At 36.7% G+C, this 24,832-nt stretch overlaps 1 protein-coding gene across 1 annotated transcript in view; it reads left to right on the forward strand.

Annotated features, from left to right (window-relative positions):
• The window catches only part of MINAR2 (membrane integral NOTCH2 associated receptor 2), a 181,697-nt gene that overhangs the window by 92,877 nt on the left and 63,988 nt on the right, over positions 1-24,832 (forward strand). Inside the window, exon 2 of the mRNA XM_044061927.1 lies at positions 20,336-20,590. Coding sequence (XP_043917862.1) covers positions 20,336-20,590 — 255 coding nt within the window. The remainder of the gene's footprint in view (positions 1-20,335; positions 20,591-24,832) is intronic.

Below are 24,832 nucleotides of genomic sequence, written 5' to 3' on the forward strand. Positions count from 1 at the left end.
ACAGCATTCTCTTTGAAAAAGTACATTTTTTTCAAGATCCAGGAAAATAGTTCATCCCTACAAACTGCTGCCTTTGCACCCTACTACCTCCTCTACTTCCTGTTTAAAATCAAACTTTCACATCTCCCTATCATGATCTTTTAAACTTATATTCACATTTTCTCATGTCATTTATAGTGTTAGTTTTAAGTAGCATTTGAAGGGCACCAGACATCATTACAACAGTATTTTTTGTAGTAACTGTTATTTTTTCACTTAAACAGTTCTATATTGACGAAAAATCATCATGTAAAGTCTAATTAAGGTAAGGAATGCCTTCTATGTTGCACATCTCGTAAGTAAGAGCTTCACGGCAGAGCTAAGGATGTTATAACTCCACTGTACTCATCCCTCATCAGACCACTAATAGAGTACAACACTCCCTGCTGTATGTACCTCACCAGACACCTGCAGCAGGTGGAGAGACCTCAGAGGTTTCTCACCAAGAAAATTCAAATCCTTCAACACATGACCTACATGGCTAGACTAAATGCCATGTCACTGTACTCTGTATCTTATATGCTGCTGACAGGCAACTTGTGCCTGGCCTACAGAGCAGTCATGGACTCTGCCCTAATGGAAATGCTGCATATCCGCAAGTAAAATGGGACAAGATTCACTTGCTCTAGGGATCTTAACCTAGCCTGTGACATTAACAGGACATGCTAGAGAGACAGATATGTCTCCCAAAGATTGCCAGTCTTCTGGAAGAAACTCCCAATTCATGTAAAACAGACCTCTTCAGTGACCCTATTTAAGCGTAACATTAACATAGACAGCTGGATGGGAGATCATGAATTTACCCCTGGGGTATCACCTATGTCCCTCTTGGATAAGAGCAGTTGTGCTGATTATAGACTTGTGCTGCAACTATAGACAGTACAACTTGGTCAATAAGGGAAGAAGGGTATAACATGACTAGGCTTATAAAGGCCCTAGGGCCAATAGCCTAGTAACCTCCTATGAACCTATGAATAGATTTGTAAGCCATTATTAAAACCCTGTCATTTGCATATTGCACCCAGTTAAGATGAGGCAGGTCCCAGGAAGATTGCTAATAAATGAATGAATGAATAAATAAATAAATAATCTCCTTTTGTAATATTGACTTTATCGGAAGTACATTTATGACCTACAGTTGTAAACACTCTATTTGAAAAGTAGTTTTCAAATGATTACAAAACTTTGTAAGAGAAACCACAGTTTCTGAGATTTTGTGATGGTAGCACATGGTTTACAGTATCAAAGGCCATTTCAGATCTAAAATATAATGCATTATGAATTTATCATTATCCATACTGAAGAAGAGCTAATCTTTTAAAGAGAACAGGGGGTCAGAAACCATGCTGTGTTTAGATCAAAATGTCAGATATGAATGTATTCAAGTGTCTGTAAATAAATTGTTTTTAGAATTTTTACTGGAGAAGAAATGGTAGCTACGGGCTAAAAGAAGGATTTTATGAGTCATCTCTTTGTTTTCAGATGAAGAGTTTTATTTTGAAATAAGAATAACGCTGTGGGCTTCACCACTGTGTATTGTATTGTGCAAGCTGACAGTGTGTTTTTCAAGGGTTTCCCTATTTTCTCCACTGTGGTAACTGAGGAATTTGTATATATAACTTAGGGGATTATGGGGGGCTTAGGGGATGCAGGAGCGTTTGCCCCATCCAGCAAATTTTTTTGTTTGTTTTAAGGGTTTCTTTGAGTATTTTGAGATGAATGATATTGTGAACATTGTTGTATGAAATGTCTAATTTCTCCAGTAGCTCTTTTACACGAGACTAATGTAGGTGTGCAAGGTATTCTAAAGAGGTAGATTTGGTAAACTGAGACAGATTTGGAAATAGACAAGTGCTGTTTAGAGGAATAGGAAGAGTTTTTCATTTCTTTATTCATTGTTTTGCTTAATAATTGCCTATGTGTTTCTTTAAGGAAGACTTTGTTCCCACTGTCTTCATTGTTTGCTAGAATCACTTTTGCTGCCATAGGTCAGCAGTCTGTTGCTGCTTAATGAATACAGCTTTAACCATATTGGTTTGAAGACTAGCTGCACGCTTTATCATTTTGTAGTGAGCTCTTTGTTGAAATCTTTCCTCAAATCTGACCATGCTTTGCCTCTTTGTCTTAAATAATGCAGCAGCTCAGGAGACAGCAATGGGGCGGGTGAACTTTTAACTCATTTTTTTTCTTTTTAAACTCATTCAGAAAATATACAAACATACAAATACATTGATCTTACTCACATGATTACAGTTTCCATTATTACATTTTGCTTTTCAAAATCTGAAAATGCAATAAATAAGTTAACTTTGTCAGCAGTTGTTACTTATCAACTGAAGTCCATAATCCATTTAAAACACAGCGTGCCATCACTATGTCAATGATTTCATAGTCTTCCACAGTCAACATACCTTAAGAAAAAACCTCCAGATATCAACCAAATTGTATCTTAACACAGCATCCATACTATCCTAAATACCCTTAACACCTATAATAAATCTAACTATTAACAACTAATGCTGCCCAACATCCCCCTCATACCATCTCCCTTTCTAGAGGGCCAAAGCTCTTTGTCTTTTACCTTCTTTCCTCTTTTTTAACTCATCTTCATACTTCTTATCCAGTCATATTTGTTTTCATCTCATGCTCCAATTGTAACCTCTTGCAATGTCACAGATCCTTCTGAAGATCTTTTCTGTATCTCTGTTTAGTTACTGACTCCTTCTCCACTTTCATTCTTTGAGATCAGATCAAATAGCTCCTATGCTACCCCTTCCAAGTGTTTTATCACACTTTGTACCTCCTCTACTTTTGGTCTTTCCTCCTGCTTCCATTATTTAAACTCATTTTCCTGTAACTGGACAGAACCTGTCCTGAACTGGGGTCATTGAATTATAGCAGTTTGCTATGGGAGTGGTAAGATCAGAACTGTCAGCAGGGCAGCACAAACTGATTGAGGTATAGAGCTGGAATGTATTATTTGTGCCTCAGCCTTAAGCGTTTAGAGACCAGGTAATGAAAGAGGACCAGAACTCACTAACAGAACCTGATAGCACCAGTAATGTATCTATCTTATTTGGGAAGTTGCATTGGACAGACATCTCAGATTGAATTTTTGTTATATTTCAGATTAGACCTAGTTCATTCCTTCCTTACTTGTGTAAGATTATGCAGAAGCATAGTACTGTTGAGCAGAAGGATAAAACAGCAAGAGCAGTCTAGATTTAATTCTGCCAGGATTATTAATTAATGAATAGTGAATTTTTGTATGGCCAGCCAAAATAAATTGTAATAATAAGCAGTTTAGGTCTTTTTTTTACAATGTCACAAATAGCGTTACTGTTTGCTAAAAGTACAGGTGACATGTCTGCAGCTTTCTTTATTTAAAACCATGGCAGTACTGCGTACCATTTTTCCTGGCCTATTATCAATAAAGATTATGTAATTGTGATACTAGAGGGGATTCTCAAGGACTCTTTTAACCAAGTTTCACTTAAAGCAAGTGTGATCTTGCATTTTCCTTGCTTTGGGGATTTCCTGATTGTGCGTTCTGATTTAGTTAAGAACTCTATAGATCTAACTGAGGCCATTAATTATTTATGCCACCTGTATTCATATTGGCTATTAAGGAAAAGTTCTGAATTGTCTGCAAAATCATTAGACCAGGAATTACATGGATATCACCAGCTAGCAGTAAACGAGTAAGATTAACAAAAGAAGAGCTTTTAACTGTTTAAAGATTATACCAAAATGGTCTTTTTATAGAGTGAGTGAAGAATTTTGAGTGGTTGTTTAGACAGAAGCATCTTAGATGAACATTGAAGGAAATTAGGTACAGGAGTTGATGTGGAATGAAACTGAACTGGGACACAAAACAGAAGCAGGAAAATGTTTTACTGCAGAAGTCGTGACAGACAGGAAATTGGATAACTGGCAATTACAGCCAATTATCTTGGGATTATTAATATGACTTGTTGCTGTAGCCAGCGTTAACTATTAGTCTTACTTCATGGCCTGTGGGTTACAGTATTTATTTATTATTTATTTATTTCACATTTGGTAACTGGGTAAATGTACTCATCCAAGGACTATTACAGGGACAGCCTGGGCCATGATAACACAAAGGAATAAAAGTAACATGGTAAATATCAAAATGCAAACAAAGGAAATACAATGTCTTATTACAGAAAATATGATAACCTACCATGTGACACATATAACAACTACAAAGGCAACACTGTGCTATATGCAGGAAAGGTAATAACTTATATAACGATTATGTAAGCTACTAAGTAATGAGAGAAAAAAGAGAAAGACAAAAAGTTACATTACTAGGAACCTTATGTGAGTAAGAATTGTAAGTCATTTGAGATTTATACATATATTAAATTCCATGGAATACACTATAAACAGAAAATTCAAACTGAAGCAGAATAGGTAAGAAAGATAGAGGAGGCAAGGGGAAAGGTGTCAGTATACCAAATAACAAGTAATCAATATACTGTAAGTGCTGGAGTGGCATTGCCCAGTGGTATAACTCTGTGTTACTATCCAGCTGGCAACTCAGCTATTGTAAGGGGGAATCATCTGTCACTAGGCCAAAATGTCTGCTAATACCTAGCACTTTAATGAACAGAAGGCCTATTTCACAGCCAAACATTCCCTTTCAGTAACTTAAAACCTTCTTCAGCATTGCTTAACTTTTGACTGTTGTAGCACATGGGACCCTATTGTCTTGAATCAGATGATAACAAGATTTCCAAACTTCCTTCTGATCCACCTATATACAAAGTGAATTCTTTAGTGAAACTGGTAGTCAATAACACAAGTTCAGAACATAATATTCCTGTCAGATCATTAAACACTCTATCTACCTTAAGACATCAGGTCATTTTAAAAGGAGCTTTTCATTTTGTGAGATCTGTTAAAAGACAGGCAATGACAGCAAAATTAAGTAATAATTTTCTGTAGTACCCATTTTGTCTGAGGAAAGCCTTTACCTGTCTTGTAGTGAAGGGTATGGGCCAAATTTTTATGTCTTTTCTTTTTTTTTTTTTTATTTGCAGTTTTTACCATGCCTTTACTATACCCAGTTTACCTTCCTTAGCATTCACATTCAAATCTCCCTGACTTGTACATCCTAATACACACTTCACTTTCGGTAAGTAAGACCCTCAGCACTCAGACTGAATGACCACATCATCAGTGTATGCTGTGGCATATTGTGAGAGGGACTTTAATATTATATCCATCAGTCTCTGAAAGGTGGCTGGAGCCCCGTGTAGTCCAAATGGCAGCACTGCGTATTGAACTAAAGCTTCAGGGATGACAATAGTTTCATTTTTTATGTTTCCTTTAGCAGATGAGGAGATGGGTATCTGCCAATACCTCTGTGTCAAGGTTAATGATGTTAAGTATGTTACTCTTCCTATGTTATCTATCAGCTCATCAGTTCTGTGCATGGGACAGTGATCAATCTTTGAAATGTTATATAGTTTTCTAAAGTCTTCATATTTCCATCAGGTTTAGGAACTAGCATTGCTGAGCTACTCTGTTCATTGCTCATCTTCCATTACTGCAAAATCAAGCTTCCTTTAACCCTTTTTTTTACTTATTGTTTATGTGACTATAGTACTCTGTAAGGTCTCATTCTAACCTTGATGCCAGTTGTTGTCTGTGTTCTGTTCCTTCAATTTAGCTCTCTCAGGCATTTCAGAGAACTTTCTTTTATTTTTGCAGGTACCTTAATTTTTATGGGCATCACCTGAGTTTAAAGACTCTGTTTCTGATTTATAGCCAACCTATCTACTTATGCTGTACTGACAAGGTCAATAAAAATGCCACAACCCATGTCCAAAGCTAGAGGGTTTGGCTTTATTGGTCTGAATGTAACCATAAATACTTTAAAAGTTAAAAAAACTCATGGACATTCAGAAGCCATGTAGCTGAAACACTTGATGTCCTTAAAGGTTCCTTTGAATATATCCCATGGGCCTCCATAACAGGATGTTTATGGTATCACACAGCAAACACTCTAGCTTGGCTGGGTTTTTCTTGCAGTTTTTAGTGAATAGTTTGCCTGTGACCTCTTGAGCCTTTTGTTTGGGTCTGAATAGAAATTCTTTTATTTTCTATTTTTGTATGGTTGACAAAAATTCTTTTAAGTGTCCTTAAGGAAAAGATCCTCTGATCCACACTGTATAAATTATAGTCTACAAACTAACCCTAGAACATTCTATTTATTTCCATGACTTTAGTATATCAGTGTGACAGATGTTCTCTAACTTTCTCTTGTGAAGATGTCTAACTTAGTTGTTCACTGCATCTGACCTTTCAGTTACTTGGAAGGGGTCTTACCACTTAGCCAAAAATTCATTCTCTTTGAAGGGTGCTAGTTCTGATACTAGATTCCTAGGTTAGATTCTGTAAGTTAGGGAATCTTGCTTTGAACTTGTTGTACTTGTTGTATTTGTTGGGCATTCTAGATGTGTTACTATTGGCCAGCTTTAGTCTATCCTGTAAACTAATGTAATTTTCTGTTACATTTTTAAATGCTGTCTTCTCTTCTTCCTACATTTCTTTAGCAACATTAAGCAGACATCTGAGATGCCTGCAGTGCAAGAGTGCAAATAGGGTAACCCCAGTTGAAACATGTGACACCTCTCTTATCATGAAAATCAAATAGATTAGCATCTGGTCCCAGTTCTTGCCACCTGCATAACCTACATTTCTTAACATGGATTTATTTATTTTACTGAAGCCTTCTACTAACCCATAAATCTGTATATGGCATATTGATGTTTTTAATTGCTTAATCATAAAGCAGTGGCACAGCTGATACAATATCCTTGATATAAGGGTATGCCTGGGTGAGTAAGTATATCCTTACGGATACTCCTTAAGAAAATAACAGTACCAGTTCTCTGGCAAACAGCTTTAACAACCTTTCGTAATGATACAACCTCTGTTAATTTTGTAGCATAGTCCATTATTACTAATATGTGCTGGTACCCTTTGCGAGATTTTAGTAGTGGCCCCCTCAATAGCCACAGCAATGCATTCAAATGACACATTTACAGACATTATAATCAATGGACTCTTTAATTCAGATTGAGCTATGGTTTTCTGAATGCCTGGACAAGAAGCACAGACATTTTCTATTTTTTCATTCTACTTGGCCAATAAAATCTGGCTTTAGTTTTGTTCTCTTTCAGGTGATCTCTAAACGTATGACTATGTGCTAACTAAACTGATAGTACCCTACTGGATTGTGATACTAAGACTTGATGAAGAAGTTTCTCACTAGCTTTACTGCATATAAAGGACATTCTTTTAACTCAAAATGTAGGTAAGAACATGCTATTCCCTCTCATTCTCTATAATCTTACTTATATTCTATTTTCTCAACTTAAAGTGCCATCTTTCCATTGTGTTTTTTAATTTATGTAACTTATTTATATGTCATCTATGCCAGGGATAGATTTGCTGTCTATCTTGAAATGGAAAGTATCAGTTCCTCTCAAAAAAACAAACAAAAAAAAACATCTTCTCCTAGGTTTCTGTCAAAAGTCTCCATCTGCTTCAGTGTTTCCACTCTTTAAGCAATCTTTTGTAGAATTTCCTTTGATATTAACTTTCTGTTCACCATGACAGAATGGGTTTTGTACACTGCATTTTGCTACCAGTCTCATTTTTATTATTCAATATTATGTCTTTGCTGTGGGGGGCATTAAACAAGTTCTTATTTATTTATTGAAATATGTTTACTGGAGTTGAACACTGATCAAACAATGCCCAATTACAAGCCCAGCCCTTCTTCTAGTTCTGTTCTCTCTGTTTCTGTACTAACATGTTTTGTAGGTCTCTGCGCCGACGTCTGTCTTATACTGATTAATATTTCAGAATGTTCTATCAGACCTTCACTTCTTATGCTGACATTACTTACAGTATTGGGTTCTTTGATCCATTACTATGATCCTGTCTGGTACCACTCAAGTTCCTTCTCATAGTATAGCCATAACCAAATCATAGTCTTTTTTGTGGACTCCATGCTAATTCCTTTCTACTGATTTTGATAATGAATCTGAATCTCTGTTAAAGTCACAGTTTTGTCCTTCTCCCAATTGTTATATTGGCTGGATACAACAAACTGTCGCTATATATCTTTCTTATTATTACAGTCGTGTCACACTGAGTCCAGGGATTTTCTTTCCTCCAACATCTTCTACATTACTTTAAAATAAGGAAAATATTTTGGTACTTTTCCGTTAAACCCCTACCACTTGGCGGGTCTGTTTGTGCAACCAATGAAATGTCCGCCAGGGGGTAGGCGAGTTAAAACTGAGAGGCAGCGCAAGAATTGAAAAAAGTGTTTGGACGTTTTTAGCTGAAAAATATCTTGAATAGTTTGAAACTCACTATCACCTGGTCTTTCAAGTGAGACAGTTAAGAAACCGGCGTAACCTTATTGAAATGGCTGGAGATATACAGCGGGTAAGTAATTCAGTATGCTGCAGAAAGGAGATTAGGATGTGGCAATCTGTTAAATTATAGAGTTGTTGAGATGTTTGCTACTATTCTTTACTAATAAAGTCCATTAGGATGGAAATTACTAACTTGGGAAGCAGGGGAGCACATCTTTAAAACAGAGTTGTGTCAGTATAAAAAGACCTCCTGTACTTGGGTTTTATAGCCCCTCTGTTGTTTAGAAATGGAGTAAAAGAGTCGGTGTGCTGATTAGACTTGCCTTCATTACATTTGAGGCTGTTATACAGTTTGTGAGGCAGAGTATTTTCATTGTGTACAGTTATTTTAGAGAGTAATGGTTTGCACATATGAAGCACAATGGATGTCTTCAAACGCCCAAGTAAGATATGTGTTTAAACGCATTTTAATATATTACCTTCCATATATTTGTGCTGCACCTATACTTCTGGACGTAGTACATGGACCGTGGAAAAATAAGCATGGCTGTGTTACTGACGGTAGTTGGCAATAATCTGGAAACAGGAGAACAATTCCAAAATCTCTGGCTAGACCCTTGTTACCAATTCACCCTTTCCAATTTAAGCATTCTATTTCCACCTTCTACTCTTTCCAGTGTAGTCCTTAACTTAAGCCTACTATAATGTGTAAGTACCTTTGGGTTATTTTTTTAAATATGTGACACAGCAGTGTCACTCTCCTTAAGATTGTAAAAGTAAGGTCCTTTAGAACTATAGAGGTTACAAAATTCTGACGTGTTTAATTTACCTTACACTCTCCTGTGTCCCTATTTCATTGGTTACGTATAAATATGTAAATGACTCTCTTCCAGGTTTGGAGTTTGCAGCTGTACTTAAAGCTGTGTGGTTTCGATTCATGCACAGCCAAGTTATTTGGAGTTTTGTGTCACATTTTAGCTATGAACCTTAACCCTATTTTTTGTGTTGAGAAGTCATATTTTATGCACAAGTTGCAAAAAGCAGACCAACGCGAAGTGGTAGGGGTTTAACGGAAAAGTACCAATATTTTCATATTATAACATCATGAGTTAAATCAAGAGCCATAGGATTAAAAGTTTTTTTCAAGAACTATCTGAATTTCTATGTATGTGAAGAGATACACCATTTTATTACCATGAATTCATATCACCTCCACCTTTTGATTATTAATATTGTGCATACACGCATAGAAACTTTTGAGACAGGTAATTGCACGTTCAGAATCCAGCAAAGCTTAAATCTCGGTTCCTTACAAAAATATAAAACACTTTTCTATCTTAGTTATAATAATACAGTGACATAATGCTGACCTACCTCTGAATCTGAAAACAAGTTAATGCATTACTCATTACTTTTTATTTTACAGAAGCTTGCATATTTCTTGTTTCATTAACTAATAGACTTCTCATTGTTCTTGGGATTCTCACTTCGTAGTACCTGCTTTCTCATATTTGTAGTTTAATTCTGTTTTAAATCTGTATCTAGGTATAATTTCTACCATTTCATTTTACTATTACCAACCATGTTTTTTTTTTAATTTAGACATCTTAGCTGTTACCTGTTTGCCAGCATCTAAAATCCAGTTGTGAAATTTTTCGACTTGTACTTCACAGGTATTTCAGCCCTTGTTAAATCATTTTCAGTTTGTCATTTAGGATTTTAATGCTGTCCTGTCAGCTGGGACAAAGTCATGGTCCATTCCAAACTGCTTCAGTTCTCTTGCATGACATACCTTTTGAATGTTACTGCATAATTCTCAATAACATTCTCTTTGTTAGCTACTTTAGGGCAGGTATCTCTCTAGGCGTAGTAAATGTTTTATCAAAGCCCATTAACTGCTGTTGTAGTTGCAGAAGCAGAATGCTTGATTAGTCTCTTCCTCGGATGCATCTAAAACCTCCAATATATATTCCATGGTTGTGAAAGTAAAAAGAATTACATCCAGAAAAAAGCAGCAGTCACTCCCAGATCATGGCAAAGTACCAGAAGTGTCTTTAGTTTTACATTTCCCACAGGAATACTTGCACAAACAGGGCAATCACCTGGCATTGAATTACAAGCAACTGCTATTGGCAAATCTTGGGTGAAACTGCTCATGTAAGCATCGCCAATGTCAAGTCCAAAAAATATGAGAAGCAAAAATATGTAAGTTTATTCAAAAGGGAAAGAAAAGCATGTCGGCTGTAGAGTTTCAGGTGAACATGCACTAGACAGCATAGCCCACAAGCAGCAGTGCATTCATCAAGTATTATCTATGTGATTTTTATTGTTTCACTTTCACTAATTGTAGACCACCCACTGCCTCTTTGCCTGAGCAGTTGTATATTATGCATGAGCCCACCACAAGGGTTCCTGTGCCACTGCCATTAACTAGCAATCATCATCATCATCATTGCTGGGGAGGAATGATGGCTCCACTGCCATCATGGAGCAGTCGCATATCAGACCAATGCATGATCATGTTGTGCAGAATACACACACAGCAAACATTCTGCATACAGTATTAGAGCCATCCTGAGGTGCACCCCAAATTCATCCAGGCAATGGAAATTAGCTTTCAGCAGGCAAAACGCTTGCTCGATGACAATGCATGTCTGGGACAGGGCAGTGTTGAAGCACTCCTCAGCAGCTCCCCTAGAGTTACCAACTGGTGTCATTAGCCAAGGTTCAAGTGGGTAGCATGCATCACATGGAAAAGGAAAAAAAAGAGTAGAGATATAACAGAAAAGAGGAAGAATTTTACTCAGTAGTGCATTTTATAATCCATGTCTACAGGAATTAGCATGATTAGAAAAAGTTTGCATTTAACAACAATGAGATCAATCCTACCCTGCAGAAAGAGGAGGTAGAGTGATCCTGTGTGCCAGATGTCAGAATTATGGGCACTGCCAGGATGCTGGGCTGGCACGTTAGTGATGCACTCCCTATGTGCCAGATGTGAGAATCATGGGCACTGTCAGGATGCTGGGGCTGACACCTTAGTGATGCACCCCCATGCATCATACACTACCTGACAGCTGATGGAATGGTAGCCCTACCTGTTATGGTACTGCTTTTCCCGTGGACTAGATGCAGTCCTAATGACAACATGGGTGCAATCTATCACACCAAGCACCTCCGAATAGCATGCCATTTCATGGAAAGCATGCATGGTTTCCGGCTCGGTCCTGAGGTAACACTGCCAGATAAACATACCGAGCCACATGTGTTAAGATTGTGTTAAGGACCTGATGAGTATCCTCATGGCAGTAGCCTGAGAAATGCTCAAAATGTCCCAATTTGTGTCAAGAAGATCCCTGTAGCAAGTATAATGAGGAATGTCCATACCCTGGTGTCCACAGATCTAGGAAGACTGTGCATTCCTCTAGTCTTTATCTATGGGACGTATAAACTCATTATATCCCATTCTACATCCCTGTCCACTTGAAATCTATCAAGAAGTGTGTTGTCAGCAAAACTAAAAGTAGTCAATCATTGTCTTTTTCTTCAGTTTCTCAGCCAGCAGGTGCCACTGGCCACCTGTGGATTCATTGAGAGCAAGATAAGTAGTTCAGAATAGGTGATAACAAGGCCAGGGGCTACAGCAAGCATCTGCATAGATTGCAAAGTAGATAGAACAGATGTGACTGCTTGTTATACTGCTTGTGCACATGGTGCAGCTGATCATAAAAATGTGACTAGGAATCACATAGAGGAGAGAAATGTGCCTCATTTACAAGATATAATTGCAGAATATACAAATATTCTTCATTTGCATATCATTAGTGCTACATTTGCATAAGTTTTTTTTCCCAAGCAGATTCAAACTGTTATGGCTGTGACTTGCATCTGAGCAGTGCTTAGCCATGGCCAGCTTAAATTCCTGCTATGCCTAAGAATATCAGCATAAATATCATATTTTATTTTATTTGTATTTATGGAGACCATTTGCATATTGTAAATAGTTTTTTAGTAGTTCAATAGTTAGTAAAATGATTTTATGTAAAAATGATTGCATTGTATCTTATACAAGAATTGGAAACCAAAAATTGTAGCATGAAATTACTTCCAAATATGTAGAATGTTTGTTTTTCCATTTTTCTTTAATAACTTTTCAATCAATAAAAATCTTTTTTTAAAAAAGTCATTAGACTTGACCTGCAATGGTATGGCTTTGTCAAGGGAAGATCCTGCCTAATGAATTTGCAAAACTTCGAGAGAGTAACAGATGCTGTCAAAAGTGATCATAATGTTCACACAGTGTATCTTGACCCAGCTAAGGAGTTTGATACCATATGCCATGTTCGCAGTTCAAGTACTATTGACACATTAAAAACAGATTCCTGTGTGGTAGGATGGATCACAAACCAGCTTAAAGACATAACCTACATAGTGCGAGTTGCAGGTGCCTTATCAGAAAGTATGAAAGTTACCAGTGGTGTGCTCCAGGGTTCATTGTTGGGACACTCTCCTTTTCAGCATTTACTCTTCTGATCCCTGGACTGGAAACTAACACCTCTGACTAGCTAAGGTTGTGAACAACCGCAAACTGGGAGTTATTCTTATATCTCTGATACCCTAACACTGGGAGTTATTCTCATATCTCTGATGCCCTAACACTGGGAGTTATTCTCATATCTCTGATACCCTAACACTGGGAGTTATTCTCATATCTCTGATACCCTAACACTGGGAGTTATTCTCATATCTCTGATACCCTAACACTGGGAGTTATTCTCATATCTCTGGTACTCTAACACTGGGAGTTATTCTCATATCTCTGATACCGTAACACTGGGAGTTATTCTCTTATCTCTGATACCCTAACACTGGGAGTTATTCTCATATCTCTGACACTGTAACACTGGGAGTTATTCCCATATCTCTGATACCCTAACACTGGGAGTTATTCTCATATCTCTGATACCCTAACACTGGGAGTTATTCTCATATCTCTGATACCGTAACACTGGGAGTTATTCTCATGATACCCTAACACTGGGAGTTATTCTCATATCTCTGATACCCTAACACTGGGAGTTATTCTCATATCTCTGATACCCTAACACTGGAAGTTATTCTCTTATCTCTGGTACCCTAACACTGGGAGTTATTCTTATATCTCTGATACCCTAACACTGGGAGTTATTCTCATATCTCTGATACCCTAACACTGGGAGTTATTCTCATATCCCTGATACCCTAACACTGGGAGTTATTCTCATATCCCTGATAACCTAACACTGGGAGTTATTCTCATATCTCTGATACCCTAACACTGGGAGTTATTCTCATATCTCTGATACTGTAACACTGGGAGTTATTCTCATATCTCTGATACCCTAACACTGGGAGATATTCTCATATCTCTGATACCCTAACAGTGGGAGTTATTCTCATATCTCTGATACCCTAACAGTGGGAGTTATTCTCATATCCCTGATACCCTAACACTGGGAGTTATTCTCATATCCCTGATACCCTAACACTGGGAGTTATTCTCATATCCCTGATACCCTAACAGTGGGAGTTATTCTCATATCTCTGATACCCTAACAGTGGGAGTTATTCTCATATCTCTGATACCCTAACAGTGGGAGTTATTCTCATATCCCTGATACCCTAACACTGGGAGTTATTCTCATATCCCTGATACCCTAACACTGGGAGTTATTCTCATATCTCTGATACCATAACACTGGGAATTATTCTCATATCTCTGATACCCTAACACTGGGAGTTATTCTCATATCTCTGATACCCTAACACTGGGAGTTATTCTCATATCTCTGATGCTCTAACACTGGGAGTTATTCTCATATCTCTGATACCCTAACACTGGGAGTTATTCTCATATCTCTGATACCATAACAGTGGGAGTTATTCTCATATCTCTGATACCCTAACATGGGGAGTTATTCTCATATCTCTGATACCCTAACAGTGGGAGTTATTCTCATATCTCTGATACCCTAACACTGGGAGTTATTATCATATCCCTGATACCCTAACACTGGGAGTTATTCTCATATCTCTGATACCCTAACACTGGGAGTTATTCTCATATCTCCGATACCCTAACACTGGGAGTTATTCTCATATCTCCGATACCCTAACACTGGGAGCTATTCTCATATCTCTGATACCATAACACTGGGGGTTATTCTCATATCTCTGATACCCTAACACTGGGAGTTATTCTCATATCTCTGATACCCTAACACTGGGAGTTATTCTCATATCTCTGATACCCTAACACTGGGAGTTATTCTCATATCTCTGAAACCCTAACACTGGGAGTTATTCTCATATCTCTGATACCCTAACACTGGGAGTTATTCTCATATCTCTGATGCTCTAACACTGGGAGTTATTCTCATATCTCTGATACCCTAACACTGGGAGTTATTCTCATATCTCTGATACCATAACAGTGGGAGTTATTCTCATATCTCTGATACCCTAACATGGGGAGTTATTCTCATATCTCTGATACCCTAACAGTGGGAGTTATTCTCATATCTCTGATACCCTAACACTGGGAGTTATTATCATATCCCTGATACCCTAACACTGGGAGTTATTCTCATATCTCTGATACCCTAACACTGGGAGTTATTCTCATATCTCCGATACCCTAACACTGGGAGTTATTCTCATATCTCCGATACCCTAACACTGGGAGCTATTCTCATATCTCTGATACCATAACACTGGGGGTTATTCTCATATCTCTGATACCCTAACACTGGGAGTTATTCTCATATCTCTGATACCCTAACACTGGGAGTTATTCTCATATCTCTGATACCCTAACACTGGGAGTTATTCTCATATCTCTGATACCCTAACACTGGGAGTTATTCTCATATCTCTGATACCCTAACACTGGGAGTTATTCTCATATCTCTGATGCCCTAACACTGGGAGTTATTCTCATATCTCTGATACCCTAACAGTGGGAGTTATTCTCATATCTCTGATACCCTAACAGTGGGAGTTATTCTCATATCTCTGATACCCTAACATTGGGAGTTATTCTCATATCTCTGATACCCTAACAGTGGGAGTTATTCTCATATCTCTGATACCCTAACACTGGGAGTTATTCTCATATCTCTGATACCCTAACACTGGGAGTTATTCTCATATTTCTGATACCCTAACACTGGGAGTTATTCTCATATCTCTGATACCCTAGCACTGGGAGTTATTCTCATATCTCTGATACCGTAACACTGGGAGTTATTCTCATACCTCTGATACCGTAACACTGGGAGTTATTCTCATATCTCTGATACCCTAACACTGGGAGTTATTCTCATATCTCTGATACCCTAACACTGGGAGTTATTCTCATATCTCTGATGCCCTAACACTGGGAGTTATTCTAAGATCTCTGATACCGTAACACTGGGAGTTATTCTCATATCTCTGATACCCTAACACTGGGAGTTATTCTCATATCTCTGATACCCTAACACTGGGAGTTATTCTCATATCTCTGATACCCTAACACTTGGAGTTATTCTCATATCTCTGATACTGTAACACTGGGAGTTATTCTCATATCTCTGATACCCTAACACTGGGAGTTATTCTCATATCTCCGATACCCTAACAGTGGGAGTTATTCTCATATCTCCGATACCCTAACACTGGGAGCTATTCTCATATCTCTGATACCATAACACTGGGGGTTATTCTCATATCACTGATACCCTAACACTGGGAGTTATTCTCATATCTCTGATACCCTAACACTGGGAGTTATTCTCATATCTCTGATACCCTAACACTGTGAGTTATTCTCATATCTCTGATACCCTAACACTGGGAGTTATTCTCATATCTCTGACACCCTAACCCTTCAGCAAGTACTTAATGCATGAAAATAACTGGTGTACTGAAAATGGGCTCAGATTAAAGGCAAAAAAGTGTAACATTACCCCATTTGATAGACAACCCTTCACTTGCCATACAGCATGTACCTTACCATACTTCAAAATGAAAATATTCTTCAGGACCTTGGATCATGGATTGACAATTCCCTTTCCTTCAATCATCACGTGACACTACTTGTCATAAAATCTTTCTGCTTAGTGCAGCTAATTCTAAAGACTTCAGCAGCAGATAAATAAAATGCAATGGAGAGTCAGACTGAGTACCCACAAATGCATCCCAGGCTTGACTGGCCTAGCACTCCTAAGGTCTAAGGGTGGGCACGGGCAGTCGTAAATGGTCATGAGACTCAGCTGCCCTGAAATTCCTCTGAATTCTAATCCTATGAGTAAGTGAATAGACAAGCCCTTTAGATGCATGTTTCTCAAAGTTTAATTTTCTGTCATGGTCCCTTTATATTTAATCATGGTGATATCTTGAACGACTTGACCATTTATTCTGTAATTATAACTGATGTTATTGTGCCAAGTCTCACGATGCATTATACATTAGTGATAACCCCTGCGCAGGAAAATAGGAAGGGAACTACACTTATTATGTCCTCTTAATCAGTATTTCATCCATTTAATTAAATATGGATTGACATCAAATGCTTTCAATTTGTCAGTTATTTCATTATGTGTGACTTTGTGAAATGCCTAACAAGGAAAAGATAAGCCATTGCCAGTCCTCTGCAAACTGATGCCATATCATTTACCAAGAATGCCACAAAACTCAAAAGGCAAGATCTTCCCTTTACAAATGCTTACTGTTCCATGTCTAACAGAAATAGGAGCCATGTGTCATTTTGCATGAGGTCCATTATAGCTCATGTGTGATCCCTTTTATGAACTGGTACAACTATAGTCTATTGCCTTGATTAAGGATGTGTCCATGTAATAATATTTACCATGACTGTGAGGAGGTTAGTCATATATTCTTTAATTCTTATAGGAAACTACCAGGTTTGTTTTGTTGTCCTGTGGAACTTAAGATTATACTTTTACTTCTGACAATAGTTATCATGTCAGCCCTGTCTGTATAGTATTTCAACAAATGTCTTTTCTTATTATGAAATCTCCACAAAATGTTTTCTACAAGCACATTTTCCATGTCCTGTGTTGAATGTTCATGTCATTTTCCCATTTAATTTAGGTGTTCAGGATTGTCTTGTTAGTATTTCATGCTTTAAATGCATTTATGGTATGTATTGTTTTCTGTCTTATATAGTTTTTCTGGATAATCATTAATGCCTGTTGCTATAAAATAGAATAGATAGATGAAAGACGATAGTTTAATTTATTTTGCAATGTACCCTGATTAATATTTTCACTAAAACGTTTATGGAATACTTTAAGGTGAATTTGCATATAAGACTTATTTAACATGACTTTTTTGTTTCTTTGTGAATAAATATGCTTTTTCACTATACTATACTGTAAAAAGGTGAGGATGACTGTGCATATATGCATACATAGATACATATACACTCCTTCAGATCTGAATTTCTAAATATACTAACAATAAGGCTGAACCTCCAAATTTCCAAAATCCACAATCTCACTTATTACAGTATGCACTCTCCAAAGAAACATGAGTCAATTAAAAAATAATGAACACTCCTTTTTTGTCTAACAGTGATGTAATGTTCACTGCATATACCTACAGACACATACATGTATATATATATATATATATATATATATATATATATATATATATATATATTTATATTTGTGTGTGTGTGTCTTGTGTGTGTGCCATTAAAACAAATCCAAAGCCTTAATTTCTCAAAATGCAGAGTTTTGAAATAATACATTATAATTGATAAAGTACTGCACCAAAGCTCTAAATATACTAACTCTGCAACTGCTATATCATTGATAAAACATGATTAAAAAGGATTATACTTTGCTATGAAATTGTAGTGTAACTGTGCAGTTAATATATATAAAGTTGAGGATGTGTTCGACAAAGGTCCCCACACTTGTAGAGCATACAGGACACAACTGCCTGCATTACCTATTTTAGTTAATTGATTTATTCACCTTTTTAAATTTTATTTCAGTGTAAGTTGACATTGTAGCATTTTCTATTATTTCAGATTTTTTTATTTTGAAAATGAATTCCTTTTAAGTTCATTTTTATAGTTTCATACTCAAATACAAGCATATGCACTAATATATGTATGTATTATACATATATATATATATATATATATATATATGGATTCGTATCACTTCACTGAAAGACCATTTCACTGAAACCCATTTCACTGACTCCAAATCACCTAAAGTTCATTTCAATGAAAGCTCATTTCACCTAAAACTCATTTCACTGACAAGTAGTACTCTAAGGAAAGTCAAAGGTATATGTCTTTTTCCCCACTGTAGTGCAATCCTGGTGTTAGTATATATAGTTAGGGGAGTGTGGGGGGCATAGCCCCCCTACTTAATTTGGTTTTCTGTTGTTTGGTTTTGTTTTACATTATTTGATAAAACTGAACTAGGTAGGGGGGCTAAGCCCCCCCACAGCTGTTCCCCACACCCCCTAACTATATATACTAGCACAATGATCACACTACAGTGGGAAAAAGGACATATACCTTTGACTTGCCTTAGAGTACTACATATATATATATATATATATATATATATATATATAAATATGTGTGCGTGTGTGTGTGTGCGTCTGTGTGCACGAGTTTGTAGATATGCAGACAGATATAAACACACACATGTATTATTCAGCAGTAGCAAAATTTACTAATTTGCTAGTAGTGTTTTATTTCATGTATATGTTGATTTCTACTTCACTACACTATAAAACATAATACGACCAACCACAGTTTATATATTAAATAAACTCAAAGCAATAGCTGTTCTGGGCATGTGTGTGTGTGTGTGTGTGTGTGTGTGTGTGTGTGTGTGTGTGTGTGTGTGTGTGTGTGTGTGTGTGTGTGTGTGTGTGCGTGTGTCCTGTAATGGGTTGGTATCTCATTCAAGATTTGTTTCCTTGCCTTGTGGCCACTAACCACCATGATAGATTCTGGCTCTCCCTCAACTCTGAATGATAGATAATAACTAACTTAAATACATGAGTAAAGGAGTAGTTCTGTTACTTTTTTGGCAGACTGGATTATGCAATTGTCTTGACAGACAGCAGGATAATGCCTGCGAGTAATTTCTGTTTGGAAAATTATAGCTGATAGTCTGGTTTAATTTTCCACTTGCCACATGGTGTACCCCATGTACAAATGTTAAAGTCAGGAACCATGGCAACAACAAAAGGAACACCCTGCACCTGACAACTTTCCATCACATTCAGGTAAATTGCTGTTCTACATGTACCCTCTGAACATTAACACTATGGTCCTGAAAGGTGACATCCTATAGGAATGAGGTTCACTGGCATTTTTGGAAGGGTACGGAAGATATTTAGGATTATAGCTGCTGATGATTTATTCTGATGTAGTGCACACCCAGGGCAACAGTACTAATTGTGAAATAGTTGTTCTAAGAACGGATATTATAACTGCACTTTTTAGGATTTAATACACTGCCTGGATGATAATATATTCCAAATATTTTTTAACTGTGTCTTGTTAATATTCATGCCTTATATTATAGCATTGTATTTTATTCTAGTATATTTCACAGAGGTTTTATTGAAATAGTAACTTTCATACCTATGATGAAGTGTTTATTTTTCACTGATGCAGTTTAGTTTCAAACTGGAAGCCAGTACTTTGAGTAACTGTGTGCTGTACCTTCACCTGTATTAAACAGAATGCATTATTTGGAATACTTTCTTTTTCAGCTGTATGCAATGTTCAAGCCTTGTCAGTAGACTACCCTTGATAATATAGTTTCTTTGAAATAAATATCTTTTAGCGGGAACTGAGAAAAGTTACTGGACAAGAAGAATCAGAAAGAAGCGAGAGAAGCCCAGTTACTGATCTTCTTGACAGAGATCTTGGTAAACATATTACACCAGTTACTTTGAGACCTAAAATCAAGAAGAATCCTCTGTATTCAGATATCACAACCATTTATGACAGTTATGAGCAGAAAACTAACAAGCCATCATGGACTGTCCAAGACTATGAAAAGAGGTCAACACATGCACATCTAGCTGAATACATAAAGGTAAGTGCATATGACATTTATTTCCTAAGTGCAAACCAGTCAGACTACCTAGTTATGTTTTTTCCTACTGGTATGATAGAATAGAACAATATATATATATATATATATATATATATATATATATATATATATATATATATACAAACACACACATGCACACACACACACACACACACACACACACATATATATATATATATACATGTATACATGCATAGACAGATATACTTCGGTCTGAAATGAAGAAAAAAGAAAATTTATTTATCATGAAGAAACGTAATGAAAATAAGAAACTTAATCTAAAGTGCATTCTTAGTGGATTTTACTAGTCACTTCACCATGTGACTGCTCACTGTTTGTAAATAAAATTATAATGTTAATACTGGATAGGTAATTGAGGGAGAATTATAAGTTTTTGCAAAGCTGCATTTTGGCTTCTTTATTCTGCTCGTATTCTTTAAGTGAAACTCATTTTGGTCCAGTAAATGCAGTATCATAATAGTGGCAGCTGCTGTAACTCTAAGCTAAAATAATCAATGCAGATTCACTAAGTTTTGACCACAGATTAAGTTACTTTGTTAGTTAATCGACCTCAGATGTGCATAGGGAAGTGCCAGATTACCCCTAGGATTGACAACTTAGACATTAACATAGCTCCTTCAGATACCAGATTTTAACTGGAGCTGTATTTTACTTCTGTTTCTTTTTCTTTGGTTTACGTGATTTTAATAAATTGCATTCATTGATATAAAATAGCTCTCTACCATGAACTTTCTGATTAATGAGTAGATATCTTCGAAAATGCTTGGATAACAGAAATGAAGGGCTACCGTATGCAACATTTACAGATTTATAGTGCAGAAAATGCTAAAAATGTAATCAAGATTGCTAATGACTTATTTTTAGTTTAAATACTTTGATTATGTGTTTTGGCTTTGTATTTTTCATGATTTCTTTCCAATTTCTAGTCCTCTATACTCTTGTTTACTGTTAAAGAAATGTGACTACTGTATCTCTAGAATGTTGTTTAATACATCAAGCACCACTGCAAGACCCACAATTTTGTGTCGAGTAGAATATCATTCTGTGCTTCAGACTGTCATAACTGCATTGTCTTTATGTCTGTCAGTAATTACTTCACTCTCTGATGCATCTTTATTCTCAGTTTAGCAAGAGTTGATTGCAGACAGAAAGTCACACTGAACTGAGTCTTCATATTTAAATATGACTCCAGAAAATATGTCACTTCACATTGTTCATCATTGGATAGTTGTCCTCCATTATCAAAATGGAGTATCTTCTAATATGCTTCATAAAATTGGTAACACTTTGGCCTTACAGAATTTTCCACTTTGAAGCCATGTAAAGTTTTACAGCAGCTGATAGTTGAAGCATACTCTCTAGAGTTGATGTTAGCAGATGAATAAACTCTGAGTCCTCTAGGAGGAACTAAACCTTTGCACTCATGGAAGTTGAGTGCACAGTACTTGTTTCACCAGCTCATGCACTATATCCTGTAGCAGTCACACTTTTATACATTACTAACATCTAGGCTGCACATTGGCATCAGGACTTCTATACTTTGTAGGTCTGTGCAGTCCTTAGGAGATCAGTAATCAGCCTCTCTATACAAATCTGAGTAGATCAGTATATGTGATGTACAGATATGAATTAATGCATGTTTAAATAAAATGGTGTGTTGTGTGCTCATGCCACACAGGGAAGTGGTATAACTAACAGAATTTCTCATATAATAAGCATGAGCTACCTCATAAGTGGATATTAGGAGTGTATAACTAGGTGACATAAATAGGTTCATAGGTTCATACTAGGCTAACTGCCCTGCAGGGCTGTTTTAAGTCTAGCCAATGACCTGAGTTCAGAATTAAATCCTATATCTTGTGTCTATGAGGTAAACACCTCAACCATTATGCCAAACCCACCCCTAACATTGTTAGATTACTTTTTGTATGACCATGGTAGGACTTGAACCTGCAATCTTCTCATCTGAAGTTAGAAGCCTTGTCTATTAGACCACATGGCCAGCTTAATTGGATTATATTTACTAGGTGGTAGACAAAGAATTAATCTGGCTTGTCCTCCCATTACTCATACTTTCAGTGTTACCCTTTGCACAGAAAACTCTGCCCTTCTTTTTGGATTTCTCTTTCTTATAGATTTGCATGTGGCTCTTGTTGGTGACATTTTTTTCTTTGCAATCAATAAATAAATTTAAAACTGTTTTTTTTTTTTTGTCTTGTAAGGCAACATGAGTGCTAAATTGTTTTAAAAGTAGAGTTTTCTCAGAAGATAACACACTCTTAATATGGAGTTTATAACTTTGTTATCAAGTATAAATGTGAAACGTATACATGACGTTCAGAGAAAGGAACTATGCATGCCCATCTTTTATAAATGTGACAGCATTCATACCCATAGAATCACAGCAACTGTTTGCCACTTTTCTTGCTGTAGCCTGTCCTAGGTGGATGTCAGTAAAGGTTACTAGCACCCCACTGTTGTCAGTAATAGGACAGGGAAATGTTTCCACAGAGGCTATGCATGCCAGCATTTGTTTTGATGTGAGACCGTAGTTTATTCTACTGTGAGCTTTACCACTAGGTGTAGAGAAATAGAAATCCTTGTCTGATGTATTTAGTTCCCCCCCCAAGGACCACTAAGATCTAATTCTCTAACACTGTTGTATCTGACTAAATTTTGTACTTAAAGATTGCATTCTACTTTGGGCACTGCTTTATCCATCAGGGAAACAAGTGCCACATTAACATTTCTTCCCATTAGTGTATGGGCTTGACAAGGATTGCAGGCATGCAATTCATGAAAAAAGGCTAAGAAGGCTGAGAAAAAATGGGGATCACCTCTATTATGCTCTTAAATGTTTGCTAGCAGTCAACCATTGTTAGAAGTTCTAACTTTAACATGACGCATTTGCCTTTCTTAAAATGTTTCTGCTCTGATGCAGTCCATACTGTGCAACTGTTTAACAAGATAACTACCAATTTTTGCAAGACTGCACTTCTTAGCATCCCATAGATATTTCTGAAGCACCTAACATTTCCTTTTAGAGACAATTCTTGAAGAAATACATCCTCATTCATGTTATGTAAGAATTTTTGAAAACATTCCTTTTAACTTTTGAATTTAACCCTTTAACATATAGTGTATCAGCTTTAACTACACCAGTATGAGCAAAACTAGAGTGAGTGTTTAAAATTCGATGAGAAAAAAGAGGGAAGTCTATTGTAATTCGCCCATGGCCAGCAGTCTATCAACACTGGCACTTTCAGAAAAAAGAAAACTCTGTTTAAATTGTGGCAGTATTAAGTTCATATTACACACACCATGTATAATTAAGTTATACAGATGTTAATAAACTCTACCTAATAAATTGTTTACAGAAATTACCAAAAACACTTACTGGGCTTTCTGTGGGTATAATCCATTAGCAAACATCAGAAAGTAGGAGATGGGAGAAGACGTCACCCCAAGACTAGGGATTACACATGGGAAGGCAGTAACAGTTATCTTTTAGGTAAAACCGAACTCTTATGTCTTCTATGTTTCAATCCAGTTTTAAGGTCATTCTTAAGGGTAAACACACTGGGGATCTACTGGCTACAAATTTTCTCTTCTGGGGTCTTCCATGCATGTCTTTTTTTTTAAACAAAGCTTCAAATGAATTGGACATGGAAACAACAAATAAATCATGATTCAGGTCTCTATGCAGAGCTCCTGGTTTTATTTTAGAGTGGTTCTACCTTCATAGGAGTTTGTTATATGGTCAGGATTCTGAGGTCTAGAGACTCCCTCATATTTCCTTGGTGGGGACTTTAACCTGCTTTGATATAGCATATTAATGGAATATCGGGTGGCAGGTGATATTTGTAACTTTGTAGCTTGTTGGGAGTAAACAGTAAAGAAATTCGATTTTTTATCACAAGATTGGGAATGTCCTTCAATGTTAGAGTTTGCTGCAGGAAAGTGATCTATTTTTTAGCTGTTTGGAAATGCAACCACTGGGACTGCCATTTTCTTTTCAGAGTTATAGGGCACTTCAGTACATTGGCTATGTAAAACAATAAGCATAACTCTTTAAAGGAGTTCCGTCATGCTGTCATAGGTTCATATGTTCATAGGTAGGTACTAGGCTATTGACCCTAGGGCCTATATAAGCCTAGCCAAAGGTACCCTGGCTTTCTCCACCCAAGAAAATTATTTTCC

The sequence above is a fragment of the Protopterus annectens genome, chromosome 2.part0 (genome assembly GCF_019279795.1).
Source record: "Protopterus annectens isolate FY-2018-M chromosome 2.part0, PAN1.0, whole genome shotgun sequence".
Taxonomy (NCBI): domain Eukaryota; kingdom Metazoa; phylum Chordata; order Ceratodontiformes; family Protopteridae; genus Protopterus; species Protopterus annectens.